Raw genomic sequence first — 21,656 nt, forward strand, 5'->3', positions numbered from 1 at the left:
ATGCCTAAGAATCCGCTCAAGAACTTTGCCCGTCGCAAATCGTCTGGAAACATTCTCGACCTCCCTTCAGAGTCCACATCGCCCCCACCCGCCTCGTCTAGCTTCCGTGTCCTCGAGAGACCCGACAAGGCAGCTACAGCGGGTAACGGTGGATACCCTGGAGGTCCTGTGAAACGGACAAGCGGCGGGCGGCCAGCATCGAGCATCCTCCTGAACAGAAGATCAGACAAGTCGCAGGAGGATCTGCTCGCAAGCGCAAACAGGTCGGTCCTTGAAAAGAGCCACGCTCGACCACACACAGTCGATGGGTTGCTAAATCTGGGCAGGGGCAGTGGCGGAACAGCCCTTTCGGGTTCTTCAGGCTACTTTGACAACTCGTCGTCCTCTGCACGCTACAGCTCTTCGTCCACTCTTCCCTCGTCAATTGAGGCAGAACACGAAGCAGACAACGAAGACCTCTTCCCCCGAAAAACAGCTGCCAACGGCAACAGCAACCTAAGCAGCAATCGTTCTTCAGCAGCATCCAACGCACTTCCAGAGCCACCGTCATTTACAGCCCGCGCTGGCAGGGCTATGTCCTTTGGTTTGAGAAGCAAGCAAAGCGCTAGCCCCGGCACCATGACTGCTGCCACAGCTCACATGCCTGACCTGCCTGAGAATAGTCTGATTCGTGATCGCGCAACAACAATGAGCAGCAATGCCAGCACTGCCGTACCACCGAGGCTCGATGCCAACCTGGGTTCCATGTCAGACTTTGGCAGCGACTTTGGCATGAACATGTTCGAAGGATTGAACTCGCCCAAGAAGGTAGCACCGCCGCAACCTGCATACGAAACCTACGGCAGATCGGTACGTCGCCAACAATCACCAGGCTTCAACAATTACAACAACGCTTACCAGCATCATTCATTTCAACAGGCATCTCAGCCCCTACCGACCCCTCCTGTCGCGCGTCCTGAACCTTCTCCATCACCCGAGGCCGAACCTGAATCTGAGGCCGAGCCTGAGACTCGCCGCAGACCGGCAAATCTGTCTGCTGCATCAGCAAACCGTTATTCATGGGCCAGCCGAACTTCAAACGACGGATTGATGTCGCCAGCCATGGGCTCTGATATCTCGTCTCCTCCTCTGAATCCTCCCTCGACCTTTTCTCGTTTCAGACCTGGTTACCAAGCCGTGCCTGACCGCTACGGCTCCCCCGCCAACGAACCCGAGCACGAGAGACGGAATAGCTATTCTAGTGACGATGATGTTTCTCATCCTATTTCAAGAGCAAGATCGCCTCTAGTTGAGTCGTACACAGCAACGACTTCCCCACAGAAAGCCACACCAGCGAACCGAAACCCAACGATCGCGACAGTCAGTAGGGATGACTCGAATTCCATCTCAACAGGCGAATCTCAGCACACAACTCCTCGGGCCAACAATCTACGTCCCACAAGCAACACTTCAGATGGCATGTATGACCACTCTCCTAATGGACCTACTAGCAGAGCCGTGCACCCTGCAGCTGCTCCGGTTGCTCCCAGAAGCCAGTCTGCACAGTTCTCTCCTACTAAGAGAATGACAAGAAAGGAGTTTGAGGCTCAACGCAAAGTCATTAGTCCTGAAGAGAGTGAAGACTCCGAAGTGTCCGAGGACGAAGGCTACGACGACGATGATGAGGCTGAACGTCAAGCAGAGCTTGCTCGCCAGAGGCGCAAGCAGGAGGCTAACATGTCAGTCTACAGGCAGCAGATGAAGAAGGTCGCAGGAGGAAATCCATCTGAGCTTCCATCGCAAACCAGCCGCCCAAGCCTGGATCGTGCCTCGTACAGCGCACCTGGTCTCACTAGGGACTTTTCCAATGTCAGTCTTGGTGCAGAGCAAGAGGACGAGGACGACGAAGTCCCTCTAGGTATCCTTCAGGCTCACGGTTTCCCTAACAAGAACCGTCCCCCTACTCGCCTTGCAAGCGCTCCTCCAACTCCTGGGGGTGCCGGATCGGTTGTTAATGGCGGTATGGGAGGTGGTAACCTTCCTGTCTTTGCTCGCAATCTTCCTGCAGATCCCTACTTCGGAGCTGGTCTCGTCAACCCTGCCAACCGCGAGCCACTCGCTTTCGGTTCTGGCGGCTCAGTGTATGGTGGAGCCTCTCCTTCCATGCACCAACTGCCTCAGATGCCTCAGATGCCTCAGATGATGCCTCCACCGCAAATGCCCGGCATGCCTCAAGCGGGAGGTGGCCTCGTTGGCGTCATTGCTGGTGAAGAGCGTGCTCGCGCTGCTAGACGTGTCAATCACAACGGCGGTCCTGCCTTCAACGCGAATGGACTTCCTCTCCCTGGAAACATGCACAGTAACATGCCTCCGATGATGCCACGATCAAACTCGATGATGAGTATGGCTGCACCACAAATGGGTATGGGTGGATTTATGCCACCAATGCCTCAAATGCCCCAGATGCCTCCGATGATGGGCGCAGATCAAAACCAGCAGCAAATGATGCAGTTGATGTTCCAACAGACCCAGATGATGCAGCAGATGATGGCGATGCAGAATGGTCAAATGCAGCAAATGCCCCAAATGCCTCAGATGAACAATGGCTTCCCCAATATGTTGCCAAACGGAATGCAACGACCTGTGTCTATGGGTGGGCCTAATGGACAGCAACCTGGTATGCTTGGGCCCCAGGGTCCCATGCACCCTCAACAACAGAGATCGAGCACAATGACCAACTTGAAGCCTCCGGGCTATGCTGGATCAATGTATGACTATAGCCTTAGCGCACCTCGCGGAGGCTACACTCCCTCCATCGCGCCTAGCGAGCGTAGCAACGTCGGTATGCCATCTCGCTACCGCCCTGTGACTATGGAAGGTTCCACTAGCCGCACAGCAAGCATGACTTCACAGTCTGGTATCCAGAATTTCGCTAAAAAGAACGCTTCGACTGGCTCATTCTTGAACCCCAACAACATCCCTGCAAGCAACGGCAACAACGTACCACGAAACACCATCAAGGTTATTGATAAGCCTAAAGGCTCACCGAGAATGCCTCAACCCAGACCTGACGAAGAGGACGACGACGAAGGTTGGGCACAACTGCGCAAGAAGAGGGAGGAGCGTAAGAAGCGCGGCACTGCCAGCAAAACCCAGGAGCAGACTCTGGAAGAGCTGTACCAGGACTTCAACTAGTATCTTGAAGTTTGGCTGCTTGTGAACCAGGACTTTTCAAAAGTACCATTTTTATCCCGGATGCTGGAACCTCTTTTCGGCAACCCTGTCTATAGACTTCCTTTCTTTTTTCACTTCCATCACCCTAGTACTTCTTGTCTTTTCCTTTTTTCACCACGACGGCTTTCCTTGGAGATTACTATTTCTACGTTATACTCGCACGTCACCCAACTCTTGTTATTTCTTTTGTTCCATTATTATGGCGTCGGTCTTTCATTTTCTTGCATTTACAACCCCTCAAAATGGAGCAGCGAAGAAGGAAATGAATGTATGGAGGTTTCTTGGAGCGAGATCAGACTTCTGCCAAAAACATGAGAAGATCGAATGCGAATGTGCAATTGAGTCGACAAGAGACAAGAGTAATAAGAGAACACTTTTCTTGATTCAAGCCTGCTTTCTATTTGTCTTTGTTGCCTGCGCTGCTTGTTGGTGCGATTGTAATTTCTGTCTTGTGGCCTGAATAGAAGAAGGGCTGCGTGCTGCTGTTAGGTATGTTCGCACCACCATATTTGTCATCTTGCTGTCTTTGCAACATCCCCTGTTGAGATGATACCTCTTGGTTTTGCCCATGTCCTCTTCCGTCATCATTCTCCTCATTAACACACTGCAAACATTCAAGTCTTCATGAGTTGCTCCAAGACGATCTGTCTGTGTCTTTCTGCCATCAGGCTCGCTACTGCGTCAGCTAGGACTTCCCTGAAGTGTTGCCTGAATTTGGCTTCGAAGTTCAGAAGCACGTCGGATTCATTGTTGAGGCCTTCCTTGATGGCAGCTTTGGCGACCTTCTCATCAGCGGTGCTACAAAGCATCTCTCTGATGAGTTGCTTGGTGTCTCCATCGACTGCTTTCTTGGCTTTGCCGACGTGTTTGTCGAATAGCTGGTCGATGCTTGCTTCCACTAACATGTCGAGAGATTTCTTGCGTCTGAGAAGTTATCAGCCATTGAGCACATCCAATTGAAAATCTGAGGAGACCAAGGTAGACTCACGCGGCACTATGGACATCTAGTCCCTTCACCATACCTGCCAAGACATCGACATCATGTTTACAGTCGAGAACCTTTTGTTTGCCTGGTCCAAAGCATTGACCGTTTGCCGCTTCGCTGAGGTCGCTTTGCAGTTTTTTGATCTTGTTCGAGATGGTTTCGAGGGAGGTGTGTGGGATGTATGTGTTGAGGGTGGCTGTTGATTGCGCCATGACAGCGGGTGGTAGTGAGACTTTCGGGAGTGTGTCTCTGATGAGGTAGCTGCAACCGTCGTGACCGCTTTTGGCGCGCTTGCGAGGTGGTTCGTTGACGATTGGGCGAGGATGAAAGGTTGAAGGAGAGTTGGTCATGGTGGAGTTTCATTCGACGAGCTTAGTGGCGCAGAACGTGTTGGAACGGCACAAAGGTGTTGCAGAGGGTATGTCGTGTTGAGTTTATTCATGATCAGCGTAACTATGCTCTTTCAACTCTGATTCTGTGATCAAGCTAATGGTGCTAGTCCCACTTCACAGCTAGTCGCCTCCATCAAGCATTCCACTGTCCTCCGTCGAATCTCTATTTTACTTCACTTCTCGCAAAGATTAATCTGCTTCATCCACCATACTCTTCATACTGCTTTTGCAATTCGCGCTTGAAGTCACTTGCAGCACGGTCGAGCATTTCGCGCTTGAAGTGCCTTTTGACCTTGGTCTCGAAGTCTGCAAGCGGATCCGGATCTTTATCCAGGGCTTTCTTGATAGCATGTCTGAATGTTCCTTTTTCACCCTCTTCCTCATTCCAAGACTTGTAGGTAATGTCGAAGAAGACCTCATCGAGATTGCACAAGCGCGAGAATTCAGCATTGACGATTTTCTCGATACCGGACAGGATGAGAAACTCCATGGTCGCTGCCGATCTACCGGGATGTCAGTGCCTAGGTTTCACGTATGATATCAGGCAACACTGACTTAGCTTCTTTCTCGTCTTTAACTTGCTGGTCTTCGAGCTTGCGGTGCCAGCTAGCGATGAAGTCTTTCATGGGAGACTGAGCATCTTTGGCAGCCTTGACTTCCAGACTCTCAAGTGTGTTGCGAAGGCTGTTGACCGTGTCTTGACATTTCTTGAAAGAGCTCTTCATGAGAGTCTCACCGTAGACCAGGGGAACGTATCCGTTCCACGAGCTGATGATTCTCTGGAGGTAGGCTGTCTGGAATACCATGCTGGAGAGATCATCCGAGGCAACCCAACAAGCACCTGGATCAATGACTGCGGCGACGGGATCATCACTAGCAAGCGTGGACTCGGATGTGTCGCTGCTCATCCTCTGGCGTTTGGGAGATGGTTCGACGAGCTGGGATCTGAATCTGATAGATTTAGGGGCTGGAGGCATTGCCAACGTGAGCCGTGGATGGCAGGTCAGATGAGATCAGACGAAAGTGAGTGATGTGCAATGACGAAAAATGGATGACGGCAAGGCAGCTGTCTTGATAGTGTTCTTCAGTTTGAATGAGGGAGGCGCGACTGCCTGTTGTTATGTTGACATGTGACGCCGACATCCAGATTCGTAATCACGAGAGAAGGCAATGCGTTTGTATGAAGTCATGGACGGTGATGGCGTTAGCAGCCACGTCGACTGCAATGAGCTCGCAGAGGCAGATAACTCTCAGAGTCGATTATCCCATCGCGTTTGAACTTGGATTCTTCTCGACGCGACGCATTTCGGCACTTAGCTATCATTGTGCCTGGTTCAAATAAGTTTTCGATATTTGAGAACTGAAAGATGACACGAAAGCTCTCCGAGATATAGATATAAGCTCTCAAAATGCAGCTCTCTCGGGACGTATCCTTGAAGCTCGGCACGATATATCTTCCAAAGTCAAGGAAGGCCGCTGAAAACCCATCGTCCAGTGCAAACAACACTTGAGGTCTGCCGATTTTCGGCTTGAGTGACGGTCCGCTGGAAGTGAGCCTGATTTCTCTCGAGTTTCACTCTGCCTCCCGCGTGTTCTTGTTCCTTCGTCTTTTCAACCTCTTCTATCTACGCAGTGAATCAAGGTATGACCCACTTGATTTTCATCACTTATCCACACGACTGAGTGATAGAACAGATGAACGATTCCACCTCAGATAATTCTCATGATGAGATCAAGCCGGCTTTCTACAAGATCACTTCCGAAGAGATGCTCATGATGAAGCACAATCTTGAGGCCATGAAGAGCCGCCTGGGCGCGCACCTCGATCCTGTCCTACAGGAGTTCGAAGCCCTCAAGGCATCTATCGCAGAGGCTGAGCCCGCTTCTGAGAATCTGTATGTCGTACCTAGGGGTTGTGCTAGCATGAACTGACGGATTCACTTTTCAGAATCACTCCCGAGTCTTCCGACTCCGGCTCTGTTCTCGATTCTGACAGACCTGCTCCAGAGACAGACCCCTTTCTTCTTCGTTCCGGTATCCGTGTCGTCGCATCACACATGATCGACCAGCTCGATGCTCAAAAGAACGAAACTTCCACTCGCATTGCAGATTTCATCGACAGCTGGGATCCATATGACGACGGCATTCTTTCTGTTGTCAATGAGGCCATGAGCGCAGACCCTAACTTCATCCAGGAGTTTGAGATCCGTGCCAGAAAGATCATATCTGACTTCTTCATCCGCAAGATGAAGGATGCGCTAGTCAAGGAACTGACTGAAGCATTCAGCAAGATATAAAGAGAGGAGCAACAGATTCCCTGCATGATACCGTTGAGTTGAGTACGGTGGGATCGCAAAGATGATCGAACATTCAAGACCGAGATGAACGGCAAAACCAACAGTTGCTTATGTTGCTGCACAAAATTCTGTTATACAAAAGCTAGTTAAGGATCAAAGACAATCTTCAACGCTGAACAATCGCCAATCCACAGGCCTATTAATGACCTTTAATGCCAACCTGACCCAAAAGTCGAACGTGTGATACTAGACCTTTCAGGTCTTGCTATACTGTGGTCTCTCCTGTTTGTTGACTGGTGTTTCCTTCAGACTACTAGACAATCGACCGCCGCATGATCTTGTTTCTGTATGGGCGAACAATAATCTTCCTTCTAGCTAGAACTGATTTGAAGCATTAGAGGGATCATGAAGAAACAATATTCACTGGATTGTGTGAATCTGGTAAACAAGGAGAATCCAAATTTCGTCAAGAACTTGTAGTTGCTGCGATACCTAGTCTTAGAACGGTAGATGTCAATATCCAAATCACAAATGCTCTCCTTTTGCTCCAACTGCCGCTATGCATATGAGAAAAATATGTAAAATAATCGTTCCGATTCAAAAGTCGCGGGTTGCAGTGAAGAATGTCATGGCGGTATCTGATGATTTGCTATTGGACTCTTCTTCAGTGTCGCGCGTCGAAAAATACAAGTGGTCGTCAGGTGTGGGTATATCTATTCGTTTGGTGTTCTCATCTTGTAGGTTGTTCGTTTTGTTGTGTCAAGGTTGGCGGTTTGCCTCAGTGAAGAGTGTGTGCACGTATTCCTTCCCTGGTAGCGAGGTGCCCATATCTCATCTTCGTCTCTTGCCAGAGTCGCGCTCGACGTCCTCGTTCTCCTCTGGTACAGCAGGTGTCCGACGGTCGTGACGCTTTGACCTTCTCTTCCTTCCAAAGTCAATGTTGCTGGCAGAGTCGTCAGGTGCTAACTCCGATCTTCCGTCATCAAAGATAGACTGCTGCTCGTCATCCCATGGCCCGCCAGGCGTGCCAATTCTCACACCAATGTCGGACGCCATGGAGCCTCTGCGTGCTTTGGCGGCCATTGCAAGTCCAGCACTCCGCTCGCGTAGTCTTTGTCTGACAGTCTCGGCTTGCCTGTGCAGAACTTCAAATTGATCTTCCAATGCTTCCATGCCGCGGTAGATCTCGCGCTCCATCTGGGCCAAAACGGCAATCTCGGTCTCTTCATCCATCTGAACAGGCGCTGGAGCACCGCCAGGCATACCAGGAGCGGGCGTCGTGCCACGAGAAGGAAACATGTTTGCTGTGTGGTCCGGAGACATGACATTTCGCAGTGGTGAGAAGGGAGTTGTGTTGCGAGATGGCAAGCCTCCGCTAAAAGGGGTCGTTGTTCTAGACATGGGCGCCATCGTCGACCCATAAGCCACAGAAGGTGGTACTGTCTCTGCTCCGCTCCATAAGAAACCATCGAATCGACCAGACACCAGAATATCCCACTCGCCAGCACTCACTGCGGCCAGCGTGGCAAGCATACTATGCAAATGAAGATTGTTGAGTAAGTAAATGGTGCACTCTGGATCTCGTGGTAGGTGTGGTAGACGATATAGACGTTGTAGAGCGGTAGCAGTCTTGGCCAAAACTTCATTTTTGGGCTCATTAGCGGGTGTCGGCGCTCTGGAAGAAGGCACAGTCGAGAGACCCTTCATAAGAGCTGTGAAAAGCGGTCTCCGTTCAGGTTCAATGTGTGTGAGCATAGCAAAAGTCAGAGTCTCGTCGTCAACCTCCTGTGGAGGGCTAGATGGAGCATCTGGTTGTCGACCAAGCCAGTCTTGAACAGATCGCTTAGTCTTTGCATTTTGCTTGATGTAGTGAGCACGATATTCTTCCGGTACATCGGGATCGAGTTTTTGCATTGGTTCGACACCCGAAAGGCTGAACCCCGGCGTGTCAGGGGACAGAGAGAAAGGGGGCCACTGAGGAAGCTCTCTACGGCCAGCAACATACTCCAAAATCTCGCCCCAACTGATTCCAGTATCCTCGTCGTCGGACAGAGTTGTTTGAGCAGTTCTCAGGCACAAAACGCATCTACACCGCTCGTGCGAGATGCTGCGAGCAAATACTGCCTCGAGACGGTCCAGCAGTCTCCTAGCGACTGAGCGATACCCTGTTGCAACAGCCAGTGACCCACTTTTTGACAGAACCTTGCCAATATCTTCGAGTCGTCCGCTCACGGGAGCAAAGATGTGCTGGGCATCGATTGCGGAAGGTATGCGAGGTGATTGATACTGAGCGTAGGATTGAACAGGTTGATCATGAGCAGGTGGAACGATAGATTTTGAGATGAGGTACGGCAATCCCCCATTTTGCAGCAAATAGTCGACACGAGGGCTATCTTGAGAAAAGACCATTGGCGGAGGTGGTGGTGGGGGAGGCATAGCGACGGAGTCTGGATGAGTGGACCGAGGAGAGTAGCCACCAGGGAAGACATCGATGCCGGGAGTGGACTTCGGTTGTTGACCGTAAGAAGGGAAAGCAGGATCTTGTGGGGTTGGGGTACGTGGTGATGAGTCGGGTCGTGATTGAGGAGAACAGTGTTGTGCAACAGAGACCGGCGGAGGTCTGGCTGGTGGTTTGCGTTCAGGAGCAATGGATGTTGCCTGGGAGTCTATAGTAGTCTGGCTGACAGTTGAGGTGGGCTGAGAAGGGGCCTTGTTGTACTTGGTCGAACCAGTGCTTGGCGCAGATGTCTCGGAGACGCTCGAGGGAGAAGGACGGCGACTACTCGCTGCAGAGCCTGTCATGTTCACACGCAGGCCATTGTCCATACTTCTTCTAGAATTAAGACCAGCCTCGGACTTGACTCTGTCCGCGTGACTCCTCATATTGTTCCCACTTTTTGCTCGTCGAAGGTCTGCGTCGTCAGCGGCAAGGGGAGGGCTCGGGCTGTGTGGCATATCTGCTGGAGTGCGAGGTCGTTGACTATCGATGGCGGGTTCCGAGCCTGGGGCGACAGCTTCTCTGCTGTGTGCTTTGGAGAAGTTCGGATACGACTGCGGCCGCTTGTCGCCGATTGACGAACGACGCTCCATCTCCGGTATCGACATGGTGACTTTCTTTGACGAGCGTTCTGACAAGGTGGATCTATCGGGTCGTGAAGGGCTATATTCCCTGCTTGCGTCACTGCGTCGGCGAGTGGTTGTCTTTCTGGCCGATGATCTATGTCGTTCCTTGGTATCTTTATCTCTGGTTGATGGTTTGGGAGAGTCGCGGTCGTAAGATTTTTTGCGCCGGCGAGGCTCTTCTTCGCGAGAGGAAGGCATGCTGAATTGCAGCAGCTCAAGAGGCAGGGGCGATGCGAGTGTGAATTGCGGCAGCAGCTACCCTGATGAGCTCTCTCCACCCTGTGGGACAAGACTGGAGTTGGGCAGAATTGCGGCGGCTAACAAAGCGGCCTTGTCACTCTAGACGCGCCAGCGCAATCCATGCACCTGTGCCTGACATGTAATATTACACCAAACATCTTCTTCCCTTCGTCATTGCAGAAGAGGCTGGTGACCGCCAGACTCCAACCTGGATAAATTAACGCCAGGACCGTTGAAGGGTCTGAGGACCGCTCCGCCCCGACCCTCGTCCTGTTTGCCGGGACCCTGACGTCTGAACTTTGTCGCTTTTCTCCTGCTCCATACCAGCATTGAACATGGCATGACTTTGACCAAGTAGAGAGAGACCGCTCTTGAGGCGATCCATTGACTGCCTGCTACGACCATGCCTCGTGTATTCACTAGGATCGGTCAGGGCATACTGTGCCACAATCATACCCGTTTCTGCCCTTGGTTCCACCAGGGTCGCTCCACAAGCAAAGTTTTGGAAATCGACAACTCGATGATCTTGACTGGAATATGTTTTCTCGGGTCGCTGTGGACTTGAGAAACACCTCTGTGCTGTGAGAAGTCTGACGAGGACAGTATACAGAGTAGGGGCTAGTCACTGGGTTCGATCCAAGGATTTCGAGGTTTAAAGAACCTGGTTGTTCAACCGCGACTTCCCCACGTTGAGGTCCGGTTCAGTCGATGCCACGGCAGCCATGCAACGTTATTGTAACCTAGACACAGAACCACTCGTACACAACTACCTGTGGACTACAGCTATTCTTCCAGCGAACCATGGTGGAGGTAACCACCAATGCTCTGGCATGTAGCAAAGACATTGTGCATTTTGTATTGGAACGACATATGGAAAGCAGACAGAGCTCCAGTGCCTAGCCTGCTTTGGTCCCGCATACAAGAGCGACTCGATATTTGACTTGTCAACAACAGAGCAGATGTTTCAGCATCGAGGACAGGCTTCGAGGGCATACAAGAACTGAGATCAATTGGTTGAGAGCATCGAGTCATTTATATCAGCACCCAGCGGCGAGGTGACCAAAAGTCACGACAAACATAGTAAAGATTCCCCGCGACGCTAGCCAATGAGCATGACGGAGGGTGATGGGAGATGCGAGCTGCCCCGCCGATTGCGGGCAGCGCAATGGATACAAGAAAAATCCCGTCGCACATCATCTGCGCTCTTTCCTCAGCCAGTTCTTTGTCCAAGACAGATTTCTGGTCTACCCATCTTCACAATGGCCGCCAACAACTCGCAAAAGATTGGTAAGAAGCAGGATTGATAGCTACCCCTCTGGCCGCGAGGCACGCGCTCACGCAATGCTCAGCCATCTTGTCCGTCTACGACAAGACCGGCCTGCTCGACCTGGCCAAGGGCCTCGTCAAGAACAATGTCCGTCTGCTCGCATCTGGCGGTACCGCCAAGATGATCCGTGAGGCCAACTTCCCCGTCGAGTGAGTCTTCTGCGACCAGCGATCCAAGTCGTCAGAACTGACCGAGGCGCAGAGATGTTTCGGCCATCACAAAGGCTCCCGAGATGCTCGGTGGCCGTGTCAAGACCCTTCACCCTTCAGTCCACGCCGGTATCCTTGCCCGCGACCTCGCCTCGGACGAGAAGGACTTGGCCGAGCAGAACATCAACAAGGTTGACTATGTCATCTGCAACCTGTACCCCTTCAAGGACACTGTCGCCAAGATCAATGTCACCATCCCCGAGGCCGTCGAGGAGATTGACATTGGTGGTGTTACCTTGATCCGTGCCGCCGCAAAGAACCACTCGCGTGTCACCATCCTCTCAGACCCCAACGACTACCACGACTTCCTCTCCGAGCTCGAGAAGGGCGATGTCACCGACGCCACCCGCCAGATGTTCGCCCTCAAGGCCTTCGAGCACACTGCCGACTACGACACTGCCATCTCCGAGTTCTTCCGCAAGAAGTATGCTGGCAACGGCAACCAGCACGTCTCGCTCCGCTACGGTACCAACCCCCACCAGAAGTCTGCCGCTGCCTTCATGAAGGACCAGAAGCTCCCCTTCAAGGTTCTGTGCGGCGCTCCCGGCTACGTCAACTTGCTCGATGCCCTGAACGCATGGCCTTTGGTTAAGGAGCTCAGCGCTGCTCTCAAGTTCCCCGCTGCCGCCAGCTTCAAGCACGTCTCGCCCGCTGGTGCTGCCATTGGTGTTCCTCTCAACGAGGTCGAGCGCAAGGTCTACATGGTTGACGACATTGAGGGTATCGAAAGCTCCGGCCTTGCCCAGGCTTACGCCAGAGCCCGTGGTGCTGACCGCATGTCCTCTTTCGGTGACATGATCGCCTTGTCGCACGAAGTCGATATCCCTACCGCTAAGATCATCTCGCGTGAGGTCTCTGACGGTGTCATTGCTCCTTCATACACCAAGGAGGCTCTTGAGATCCTTAGCAAGAAGAAGGCCGGTCGCTACCTCGTCCTCCAGATGGACCCCGAGTTCGAGCCCGCTGCCCAAGAGTACCGTACCGTCTACGGCATCAACCTTACCCAAGGTCGCAACGACGCTCACATCACCCCCTCCGAGAGCTTCGGTACCGTCATCACCCCCAAGGACTCTGCCGCCCTCCCCGAGTCTGCTCTTCGCGATCTGACTGTTGCTACTATCGCACTCAAGTACACCCAGTCCAACTCTGTCTGCTACGCTCTTAACGGCCAGGTCATTGGTCTTGGTGCTGGTCAGCAGAGCCGCATTCACTGCACACGTCTTGCTGGTGACAAGGCCGACAACTGGTTCATGCGCTTCCACGAGCGTGCTCTCAACATCAAGTGGAAGAAGGGCACCAAGCGTCCCGACAAAAGCAATGCCATTGACATGCTCTGCAGTGGCGTTCTGCCCGCCTCGGACGAGGAGGAGCACGAGTACGAGAAGATGTTCGAGGAGGTACCCACTCCCTTCTCCGCCGAGGAGCGTCAGGCATGGTTGAGCAAGCTCTCCGAGGTCGCCGTTAGCTCCGACGCCTTCTTCCCCTTCATCGACAACGTCTTCCGCGCTGCTCGCTCTGGTGTCAAGTACATTGCTGCCCCCACCGGCAGCCAGAACGACCAGGCTGTCTTCACCACCGCCGAGAAGTTGAACATCACCTTTGTCGAGCAGCACATCCGTCTGTTCCACCACTAGAGGAGATCTACACCTCCGCAGAACAGAAAACAAAAAGAAATAGAACATCGGCCACGCTCCCGCTTGATCGCGTCTCAACACACACAAACCAACCGACTGGCATATAGAAAGGGAATGTACATTTTGCAGGAACTGGGAGGAATCCAAAAAAAAAGGAGAGATTCGATGTTTGCTCAAAGAGTTTTTATTATAGTCAAAGCTCTTTCTTTTTTCCTTTATTTATTATGACGAGACGAATGACAATAGCCACACTTCAACGTTTTGGAACACTTATATCCTATGCAAACGTCACTTTTGGTGTTTTTCTCTCGATGTCAGAAGGAAGGAATAGAAGCGCTCAATCTTCGCCTTGAGGTATTCGTGAAGGAAAGGGAGAAAAACAAAAGAAAAGAAATCAGAACCCAAAAAGAGCATCTTCGGAAATGCGGAAGAAACTTGACAGGCTGGATTTCCGTCATGAAAAAATCCCCTTTGCTGAGCTGAGCAGACCGTAAGAGCTCAAGAGACACCGGCGTCAATGTACACAATAGGGAGCAGTTTGGGACGAAAAAAGGATTAAATCTTCGTGCTGTTTTGCATACCAGGATATCATCTGATTGTCTCGTATCTATTGATTCAACCCTTGTTGCTGATAAAAGTACAGTGCATATGGGCAAACATGCGTATGGCAACGCTAGCCACGCCTGAGAAAGAAACTCCATGATCCTTGGTTTCTGCCCTCTTTTTACCAATTCATATCCCTGGGATCCTCCCCCTGCAATCCTCTCCCTTGACATTATAAAAATCGTTGTCGTCGTCATATCAATAAAAATACATGAAGGTTAGTTTATTAGTAGTAGTGATTTGTGTTGTCTCTGCGTTTGGAGACAGCTTAGAAGTTTCTGCTGGGCTCGACGGTCTGGCCGTTGGCGCGCATAGGGTTCTCGCTGGCATACGATGCGCTCTCGGAGAAGGTAGGACCGCCGGAGTAGGATGGACCGTTGCCGTTCTCCATCATCTCTTCGACAGTAGGGAAGAGATGATCCTTGCTGTGGACAGCGGGCAGGAAATCCATGAAGTAATGACCAACGTAGATGATGTAAATGAGTGAGATAGTCCATTCAAGGACGGCAGCAGTGTTGCGTGTGTTGTTGTGGCGACCCAGAACAGCAAAAGCTAAGATTGGATTAGCATAGGTATCGCGCAAAGAAAGTCCAGACTACTCACCGATGGCAAGAGCAATCTCAGTCAAGATGAAGAACAGTTTGATCCAGAATGAGGCACGCAAGATGCGGTACTGGCGGAAGTGAATTCCAAGACGTTGGTATTCAGCGCATGCAAAAATGGCAGAGATGATATAGCCAACACTGAAGATCTTGTCAGAAATGATGACAATGAGGCACTGAACCAACTTACATGAAGATGACAAGACAGGTGTCGTGGGCAGTACCAAACTTTGTATCCTTCAAACAAGTGAGGAGGATCAGACCGATAGCACCGATGATAGCGAAGACGGAAGACAGGACCGACAGGACCTTCTGAGTCAGCGACGTGTTGTGGGCAAGACGACCTTTGTGGCGCAGATAGCGTTCTGAGATGAAGCACACATCAAAGACGATAACAGTAACGGCAGAACCAGCGATGAAGAGAGGCTGGAGGTGTGTTGCGCCAATGTCAGAGATGTATGCGATTGTCTGACCAGTCTCCATGCCCTGCAGATGAGGGGAACCGCTTGCGAGCCACCAACCCAGCATGCCGAGGAGAGTTCCTATAATGACCAGTCAGACTCTGAGATTGCGAATAGCTGATGCGGCGTCCAGCATACCTAGCCAGCAACATGCTGCGATGATTGGCAGCATCCAATATGAGAAGATTTTGAACATGATTGTGAGTCTCTATATCTTTATTCAATCAGGTTGAAGTAGGTGTATGGTCGTAGAAGTTTGGAAGTTGTCGCGCGAAGTTTAATGAAGAAATGCTCGTTCGTGGCTGGGACCGTTGTGCGGTGAAATTGATGCACAGGTGACAGTTGACAGCAGAAAGTGCTATAGGAAGCGGATGGCGAGACAGTCGTCGTGACAGGGAGAAAGTCGTCGTCTAGGTCAGCGGTAGCGATGAGAGGGCACGATTCAAGTTAAATGAGAGGGCTGATCTTGGATGATGTAGAAAAAGGGCAAAAGGCAGCGTCAGAGGTCGCAAAGCCACACTGGAAAAGCAGTAAAAACGTCATAGGCGCGTACCGCCTTCCCTCGGAGCACGGCTCAGAGATCAACCGTCGTCCGCATGGGGGGAAATTGCGATCTAATAGTCACGGCCTGAAGAGCGGCACGTTGAGATGATACATTCTGTCAAGATCGTATGCTACAAAAGCATTTGTATGTGAGTTTTCAGTCTAAGGAAGCAGTAGAGATGTAGTTCGTCGGAAGGCTGAATGCGAGGCGGTTGTGGCTGTCAAGGCACAGGAACGAAGAAGAAGCCAAACGAGCCTGAGGTGGATTGATTCGAGTGGTCACTGGTCAGGCAGGTCATGCGAGCATATTAACATTGGGATGTAGAGGCACAAACGCATGTGAAAAGCGTGCCATCGTTTGACATTCTCACTTGAAAGCGTATAGTCAATCAAGTTTTGACCGACGACAGGAACGTCAGCGGCAGCAACAGTTTCACTTTTGAGAGAGCGACGAGCAACAACAACAGCAAGAGCCAAAAGTGGCAGTCGCAAAGCAAGCCGTGATGTGAGCTTCGTGCTGTGATCAGATGTTCCAGAATCGAGGCGCGGGCTTGCAAAGCGAGTTCTTCGCCAAGGCACGCACACGGGGATTGCCGCACTTTCGAAATTCGCAAGCTTGCCTGCCGCTTTGGCTCGATTTTGACACTCTTTCCTGCAGCGGACGTCGTCGACTAACACCACAGCAAAAATGCCCAAGGAAGTCAAGCAGAAGAGCGGTCTCGCTCGCGGCATCAACGCCGGCCACGTACGTTGATTCCTATACCCACCATGTCCCGGAGACACTGCACCCACCGCCGCCGTCGATGATGCGAAATGCGATCAAGAGGAGGACGATGAATTTTCTGCACCGACAAGCACGACACACTCGACAAGAGCTGGGAGAATCTGAACGGGATGGGCAACCACACGCATTCGACACCGCATTCGCATCAGAGACTTACGCACACCCTACCTCGATACATGAGCAGTCCCGCAGAATCACTTGACTGACATGTCTTTCCTTTCTACAGAAGGTCACCCCCCGCCAGCCCGCTGCCCGCGTTTCGCGCACCAAGGGTCACCTCAGCAAGCGCACCGCTTTCGTCCGTGACGTTGTCAAGGAGGTTGCCGGGTACGTTTCTCGTCCATTGAGCTCGAAGACCTCTTCGACCTCGTCCTACCTGACCTCAGCGACATCAAACTAACATACTCAAAGTCTCGCCCCCTACGAGCGCCGCGTTGTTGAACTTCTCCGCAACTCCAAGGACAAGCGTGCCCGCAAGCTCGCAAAGAGAAGAGTACGCCATGACTAAACAGCCTCCTCCTGGAAACATCCTCGCTAACGCAAACCGCAGCTCGGTACCTTCGGCCGCGCCAAGAGAAAGGTCGACGAGATGACCAACTACATCGCCGAGTCCCGTCGCGCTGGTCACTAAGCTTATCAACCTGGGTGAACGCTGGTTGTAAAGTCAAAATGAGGAGTTAGTTCTTACTTTTTTACGGGCACGCAATGCTATGTGCAATGGGCAACACCATGTTCCTTTTTTTCCGAATACCCTGCAAGCGAAGGAGACACTGCAAGAAATTCATGACGGCTTTGACCCGCACGCTGCACGTTGCTAGGGTGGATGAAGGAAAAAAAAAGAAAGACTATCTTCTCGAAATGAAAATGAGAAAATTGGTCCCGCTTCGTTCATGACTTCGTCTCTTCGATGCATTCCGTCTTCAGTGACCTCTGCTACTGATCACTCGCAGTTCTAGCTGACAACTCCTTGCTTGTGCACTTGTTTTTGCTCAGGCACGTTGACAACACACTTCCGCATACTGGAGCTCACATCCAAACCCTACGATCTGAACAACAACCTTTTTCGGAAAACACTCGTTTCAACTCACTCCCGACGTCTCTCAAGAACAACGTCCTATTGGACATGTCCGATCTGGATCTTCCCCTGATGTTCATCGTTGCTTCCCTCATAACCGCCACAGCGCCAACAAACGGATTAAAGTAAAGACATGGTTGCAACTATCTGCTGTGTTCCGGATTTGTAAGTCTGCCTGCACCATAAAGCCTCGCCTGAGCCTTTCGTTCTTCTGCTTGTTTATCTCATCTGTCGATCGTCTCATCATTGAGTGTTCCCTCCTTTCTCTTGTCGACTTGATCGTTCAACCTCTGTTTGCCTTTCTTCAGTCCCCTGTCCATCCCCACCCATTCTCTTGTGTCAAAGCAACAGGCTCCTCACAGATCACCGACATTCATTTCCTGAGAAACACTCTCGATCTCTGTCTTCAACTTCTCCATCTTCTCTTTCATCACCGCAAGACCTCGAGTCAGTCGTCTTCTTCTTTGTCTCAACTTCTTCAAGACCATCTTGTGTTTGTCTTTGCGCACAGTCGCACTTCCTCGATCTGGCTCTGGAGATGCGCTGTCGATTAGACGGTCGCGTTGTTGCTCTTGCTTGCGCTTGTCGTATTTCTTGTGGATGGCTTTATTCATTGCTTCCAGACGGTCAAGTTCGATGGTGTACTGCAAAACAACAGTCAGGTTAGAGTTTCCAAGGATGTAGTGTATAGAGTGGAAATCCTTACCGAGTCGATACGAGTTTGGAAAGTCATGCATCGCGAGGAAAGAGATGGATTGTTGTCGCTGACGAGACTCGAGTTCGTGGCTGAGGAAAGAACATCGCCGTCGTTCTTCGCTGCTTGCGTACGAGATGCTGGGACTTGCTGTTGCGTGACACTCATGATTCTTTCGTCGAATGAGTTATGGACTTTTGCTTGTTGAGATGATGCAGACAATTGCTGTTACATTCTATGAGTGATATATGCTGATACTGCTTGTGAATCTGTATGCTGGACATTTTGATGCCTGCGACAGACCCCGAGAATAGCAAAGACACTGGGAGAGACAAACTTGGCGAGACATATGGCAGACAGTCCCAACTCACATAGCCTGAGACATTGCTCGCTCGAAGCTCAGGAAGCTCAGTCCATGCCTAAGATGTCTAGAAGTTATGCTCTCCAACAGTGACAACACTGGCATTGGAAGGCTATCAGAGAATCCTAGGTACTATTATCTAGTGGCAGTTGAGATCTGATTCTCAATGGGTCATTCTTTGTGCTGCGGTTCCGGTATTACATGACCACCGATCGCAGATCAAGACTCGCACTTACTGGACTGTAGAGCGATAGCATCTGATGATCTCACCTCAATCTCTCATGGGCTTTTATCAGATTGCTAGTCGTCCGTCTCGGCGAAACAATCGATTTGCGTTTGTGAGTTATATACTTTCGAGAAAGCAATTCATGCACGTACGGCCACAGTCAGCTGAAAACTGGGCATCCCGTCCGCTCTGCCATACATAAGCAGTTGAACGGCAGATTAGTACTACGGTGGGTGACCACGTGGGAATCCCTGCTGCTGTACGTTTTGTCTCATCTTTTTGGAATTCGTTCTGATTCCAAGTGTGTGCTAGCAGGACTGTTTGATTGTGTTTGATTCTTACTGTGCATATGAGATTGCGTGATGTTGTTGGAGTTGAGTTATTTTAAGGTCTGGTCAACCACGAAGGACTCAAGTCAGATCGTTCAGTTTTCATCCACTTCGTCTGGTCGAGTGCAACGGCGCTCGTTAGCCCCGAAACAAGAATTTATGGTCTGACTGGCTCAAGGATCATGTTTGCATCGAGTCTTTGTTGTATGTCTGTTTTTCTTTTTTACACTCGGGGGTTTCTGTATGCTCGTCTGAAGCACATTTTCCGAATGAAAAACCCTTATGACCTAAGCACAAATTTTTACTATAAGGTGACTGCTTCTTTGAGTATAGTGTTTGATTTCCACCTTTCTCCAATTCCTCAGTATCACGAACGTCCACGCTGTCTCCCTAGTCTGAATCATCTGAGCCGGCTCTATCGGGGGTTTGCTCAATGAATTTCAACGCGTTGATGCGGTAGCGGATTTGAGAGGAGCCGGTAGCCTCAAAGTCTCCTGTGAAGATCGGCCCCGATGTTGAGTTTGTGAGATTGCTTAACGAGCAAGAGCTGAGCTTGCTGGCTTTGGCACAGAGGACATTTCTGAAGCGGCGAGAGTTGTCCGCAGTCCATCCGTGACGATATGTGAACTGGCAGTTCTTGATCTCCAGTCGCCAGGATGGGCTATAGATACTGCAGAACAATTTCCGCAGAGCAAGTGTCGAGATCTTGCAGTTGACGATATGAGCCTCCTTAATATGGGTCGTGTCCATCACGTTGAGGTGCAAGCAGTTTGTGCGTTCCACACCATCTAACTTGACACAGCTTGCCTTCTGCGAGAATGAGAGGCGAAACATAGAAGAACCTTTGAAGTTCTCATCACGATCTCTCATGCGCACCTCCACGTCTCTGTACTTGAATGCAAGACCATTGCAAGGCGGCGACAATGTCCTTGCCAAGCTCCTCAGATATACTCCAGTGTAGCGATGGTTGAAGGATAGGTTTCGCTGGTCGACTATGAAGTCTTGCACAGGTGACTCGGAAGGGTAAGCGTCAACCATCAGACGCGCAAAATCTCGACTTCGATTGAGAAGTTGCTCGCACGAGGCGAAATCTAAATCATCGGCATGAGGGCGGTAGACAATGCCGAATTTGAAGCCATGGCCATCGCGTGATAGTTGTAAGAAGATCTCGGTCAAGAGCGCCTCGCATTTGTCTTTATCAAAGAACGGACCTCGATCAATCAGAGCCATGCACCTCTCGACATACGGGCCGAACTTTGGGTTCACGAGCAATATTTTGAGGCGTCGAATGCCCAAGAGAGAGGCATGGAAGGTAGTCTCCGTGATGAATGCAGATATGAAGCGTCTGCGGGTGTTTTGCTCTAGAAGTTTGCAGGTGACGCGCAATGATAGAAGATCTTCGTCTTGCGAGAAGTCGGCGATGCGCGAGAGAAGTTCGTTGGGGAGTTGAAGTATCATTTCTTTTTTAGCGTGATCTGTTGTTGACGTGTGTGTTGAAGTGCATTCGACTTGTGATGTTGTATGTGTATTCGATGTGTGTTGTTGACGTGTAACCTCGATGTATGTTGTTGACGTATGATTAGTGTAATAGAGAGAAGGGAGAACAAGGGAATAGAAATGGGAGGATTGAGTTTAGTAACAGAAGAATGTTGGAAGTATTGTCAAACTGCTTGTGAGAGTGAGAGGCAAATCGTAGTGAGGTGAAAGATATGTGACAATGGTTTTTCATCATGTCGAGGGAAAAAGAGGAAACGACGATGCAACTCGACTAGCAGTCAGCGGGTTTTGCTGCAAGACAAGAAGTGATGTTATTCACTGTGAGCGATTCACTATGCTGCAAAGTACACACACGTCGAGCCACAATGATCACAAAGGCGTAGTTCGCAATCGACTTCAATGTCGTCTCCTGCTCCGAACAATAATGAAGTTGTGGCATCATCGAGCGTGTAATCATAAGACTGATTCACTACACAGCTGACTTCGGACCTGGTGTTGCGATTTTGGCGCCTTTACGCGTCATACACATTTTATGACAGACAGTATCATCGAGATTCTACTGTATCTGCATCCACAGTTGAGTCTTGCAAAAGCGTGACAGAGGTTGGTATAGGGAAGGTGCGAATAAGAGATGAAGTCTACCTTAGAGAGGGAAAGCCAAGCCGAAGTTCTTGGCACGCTCAGTGCATGGACCATATCCACTTCAAGCACATGAAACACGTTGATCAAACGCGTTTCGAGACTTAACTTTGCATCAATTTTTAGAATGTTGAATTGCGATTGAGTTGGACGCTGGTCTCGGCGTGATTGACCAACTGACGAAAGGAGCATCTAGATTCTCAAAGAATCGTTTCTCGAAACACCATGAAAATCAGTGCCGCACATGGCAAGCATCCTTATGACTCTTCTCTAGAGTCTTTAGCGAGGATGAGATTGAGCTGAAAGCCATATATCAGGGGAATGCCCAGAAGGAAGACTCCCATAGAAGGTCAAAACTCACTAGCTTGCAGATGATCTACTGGACAACTCCCTATTGGCAAGCATCGTGCCTGGAATTTGGT

General features: G+C 50.7%; 11 protein-coding genes across 11 annotated transcripts; 4 read left to right on the forward strand and 7 right to left on the reverse strand.

Moving 5' to 3' along the window:
• Positions 1-3,174, forward strand: M437DRAFT_86158 (uncharacterized protein; the record flags this gene model as incomplete). Its single annotated transcript, XM_041028410.1, has 1 exon — positions 1-3,174. One exon carries the CDS (start codon positions 1-3, stop codon positions 3,172-3,174), a length of 3,174 nt encoding a protein of 1,057 aa, XP_040877872.1.
• Positions 3,175-3,827: 653 nt separating this feature from the next.
• Positions 3,828-4,548, reverse strand: M437DRAFT_86159 (uncharacterized protein; the record flags this gene model as incomplete). Its single annotated transcript, XM_041028411.1, has 2 exons — positions 3,828-4,137; positions 4,202-4,548. The coding sequence occupies 2 exons, from the start codon at positions 4,546-4,548 to the stop codon at positions 3,828-3,830; spliced, it is 657 nt and encodes a 218-aa protein (XP_040877873.1).
• Positions 4,549-4,789: 241 nt separating this feature from the next.
• On the reverse strand, positions 4,790-5,567 carry M437DRAFT_53183 (uncharacterized protein; the record flags this gene model as incomplete). The annotated part of the gene is made up of 2 exons (XM_041022485.1): positions 4,790-5,093; positions 5,146-5,567. The coding sequence occupies 2 exons, from the start codon at positions 5,565-5,567 to the stop codon at positions 4,790-4,792; spliced, it is 726 nt and encodes a 241-aa protein (XP_040877874.1).
• A 718-nt stretch (positions 5,568-6,285) lies between these two features.
• M437DRAFT_86161 (uncharacterized protein) lies at positions 6,286-6,887 on the forward strand (the record flags this gene model as incomplete). Its single annotated transcript, XM_041028412.1, has 2 exons — positions 6,286-6,485; positions 6,539-6,887. The coding sequence occupies 2 exons, from the start codon at positions 6,286-6,288 to the stop codon at positions 6,885-6,887; spliced, it is 549 nt and encodes a 182-aa protein (XP_040877875.1).
• Positions 6,888-7,718: 831 nt separating this feature from the next.
• M437DRAFT_10345 (uncharacterized protein) lies at positions 7,719-10,175 on the reverse strand (the record flags this gene model as incomplete). The annotated part of the gene is made up of 1 exon (XM_041018558.1): positions 7,719-10,175. A coding segment is annotated over one exon (2,457 nt), but the record flags the coding sequence as incomplete, so codon positions are not given.
• A 292-nt stretch (positions 10,176-10,467) lies between these two features.
• Positions 10,468-11,082, reverse strand: M437DRAFT_67642 (uncharacterized protein; the record flags this gene model as incomplete). Its single annotated transcript, XM_041024974.1, has 2 exons — positions 10,468-10,840; positions 11,021-11,082. 2 exons carry the CDS (start codon positions 11,080-11,082, stop codon positions 10,468-10,470), a joined length of 435 nt encoding a protein of 144 aa, XP_040877877.1.
• A 427-nt stretch (positions 11,083-11,509) lies between these two features.
• On the forward strand, positions 11,510-13,420 carry M437DRAFT_76828 (AICARFT/IMPCHase bienzyme; the record flags this gene model as incomplete). The annotated part of the gene is made up of 3 exons (XM_041026689.1): positions 11,510-11,537; positions 11,600-11,726; positions 11,779-13,420. The coding sequence occupies 3 exons, from the start codon at positions 11,510-11,512 to the stop codon at positions 13,418-13,420; spliced, it is 1,797 nt and encodes a 598-aa protein (XP_040877878.1).
• An 871-nt stretch (positions 13,421-14,291) lies between these two features.
• Positions 14,292-15,282, reverse strand: M437DRAFT_53228 (uncharacterized protein; the record flags this gene model as incomplete). The annotated part of the gene is made up of 4 exons (XM_041022490.1): positions 14,292-14,575; positions 14,627-14,766; positions 14,816-15,167; positions 15,225-15,282. 4 exons carry the CDS (start codon positions 15,280-15,282, stop codon positions 14,292-14,294), a joined length of 834 nt encoding a protein of 277 aa, XP_040877879.1.
• Positions 15,283-16,317: 1,035 nt separating this feature from the next.
• On the forward strand, positions 16,318-17,044 carry M437DRAFT_76830 (ribosomal protein L36e; the record flags this gene model as incomplete). Its single annotated transcript, XM_041026690.1, has 4 exons — positions 16,318-16,374; positions 16,640-16,740; positions 16,825-16,906; positions 16,964-17,044. The coding sequence occupies 4 exons, from the start codon at positions 16,318-16,320 to the stop codon at positions 17,042-17,044; spliced, it is 321 nt and encodes a 106-aa protein (XP_040877880.1).
• An 800-nt stretch (positions 17,045-17,844) lies between these two features.
• On the reverse strand, positions 17,845-18,800 carry M437DRAFT_67646 (uncharacterized protein; the record flags this gene model as incomplete). Its single annotated transcript, XM_041024975.1, has 4 exons — positions 17,845-18,132; positions 18,195-18,407; positions 18,554-18,601; positions 18,780-18,800. The coding sequence occupies 4 exons, from the start codon at positions 18,798-18,800 to the stop codon at positions 17,845-17,847; spliced, it is 570 nt and encodes a 189-aa protein (XP_040877881.1).
• Positions 18,801-20,376: 1,576 nt separating this feature from the next.
• M437DRAFT_53243 (uncharacterized protein) lies at positions 20,377-20,556 on the reverse strand (the record flags this gene model as incomplete). The annotated part of the gene is made up of 1 exon (XM_041022494.1): positions 20,377-20,556. A coding segment is annotated over one exon (180 nt), but the record flags the coding sequence as incomplete, so codon positions are not given.
• Positions 20,557-21,656: the final 1,100 nt, after the last annotated feature.

Source organism: Aureobasidium melanogenum (assembly GCF_000721775.1).
Source record: "Aureobasidium melanogenum CBS 110374 unplaced genomic scaffold scaffold_17, whole genome shotgun sequence".
In the NCBI taxonomy this organism is placed as follows: Eukaryota; Fungi; Ascomycota; class Dothideomycetes; order Dothideales; family Saccotheciaceae; genus Aureobasidium; species Aureobasidium melanogenum.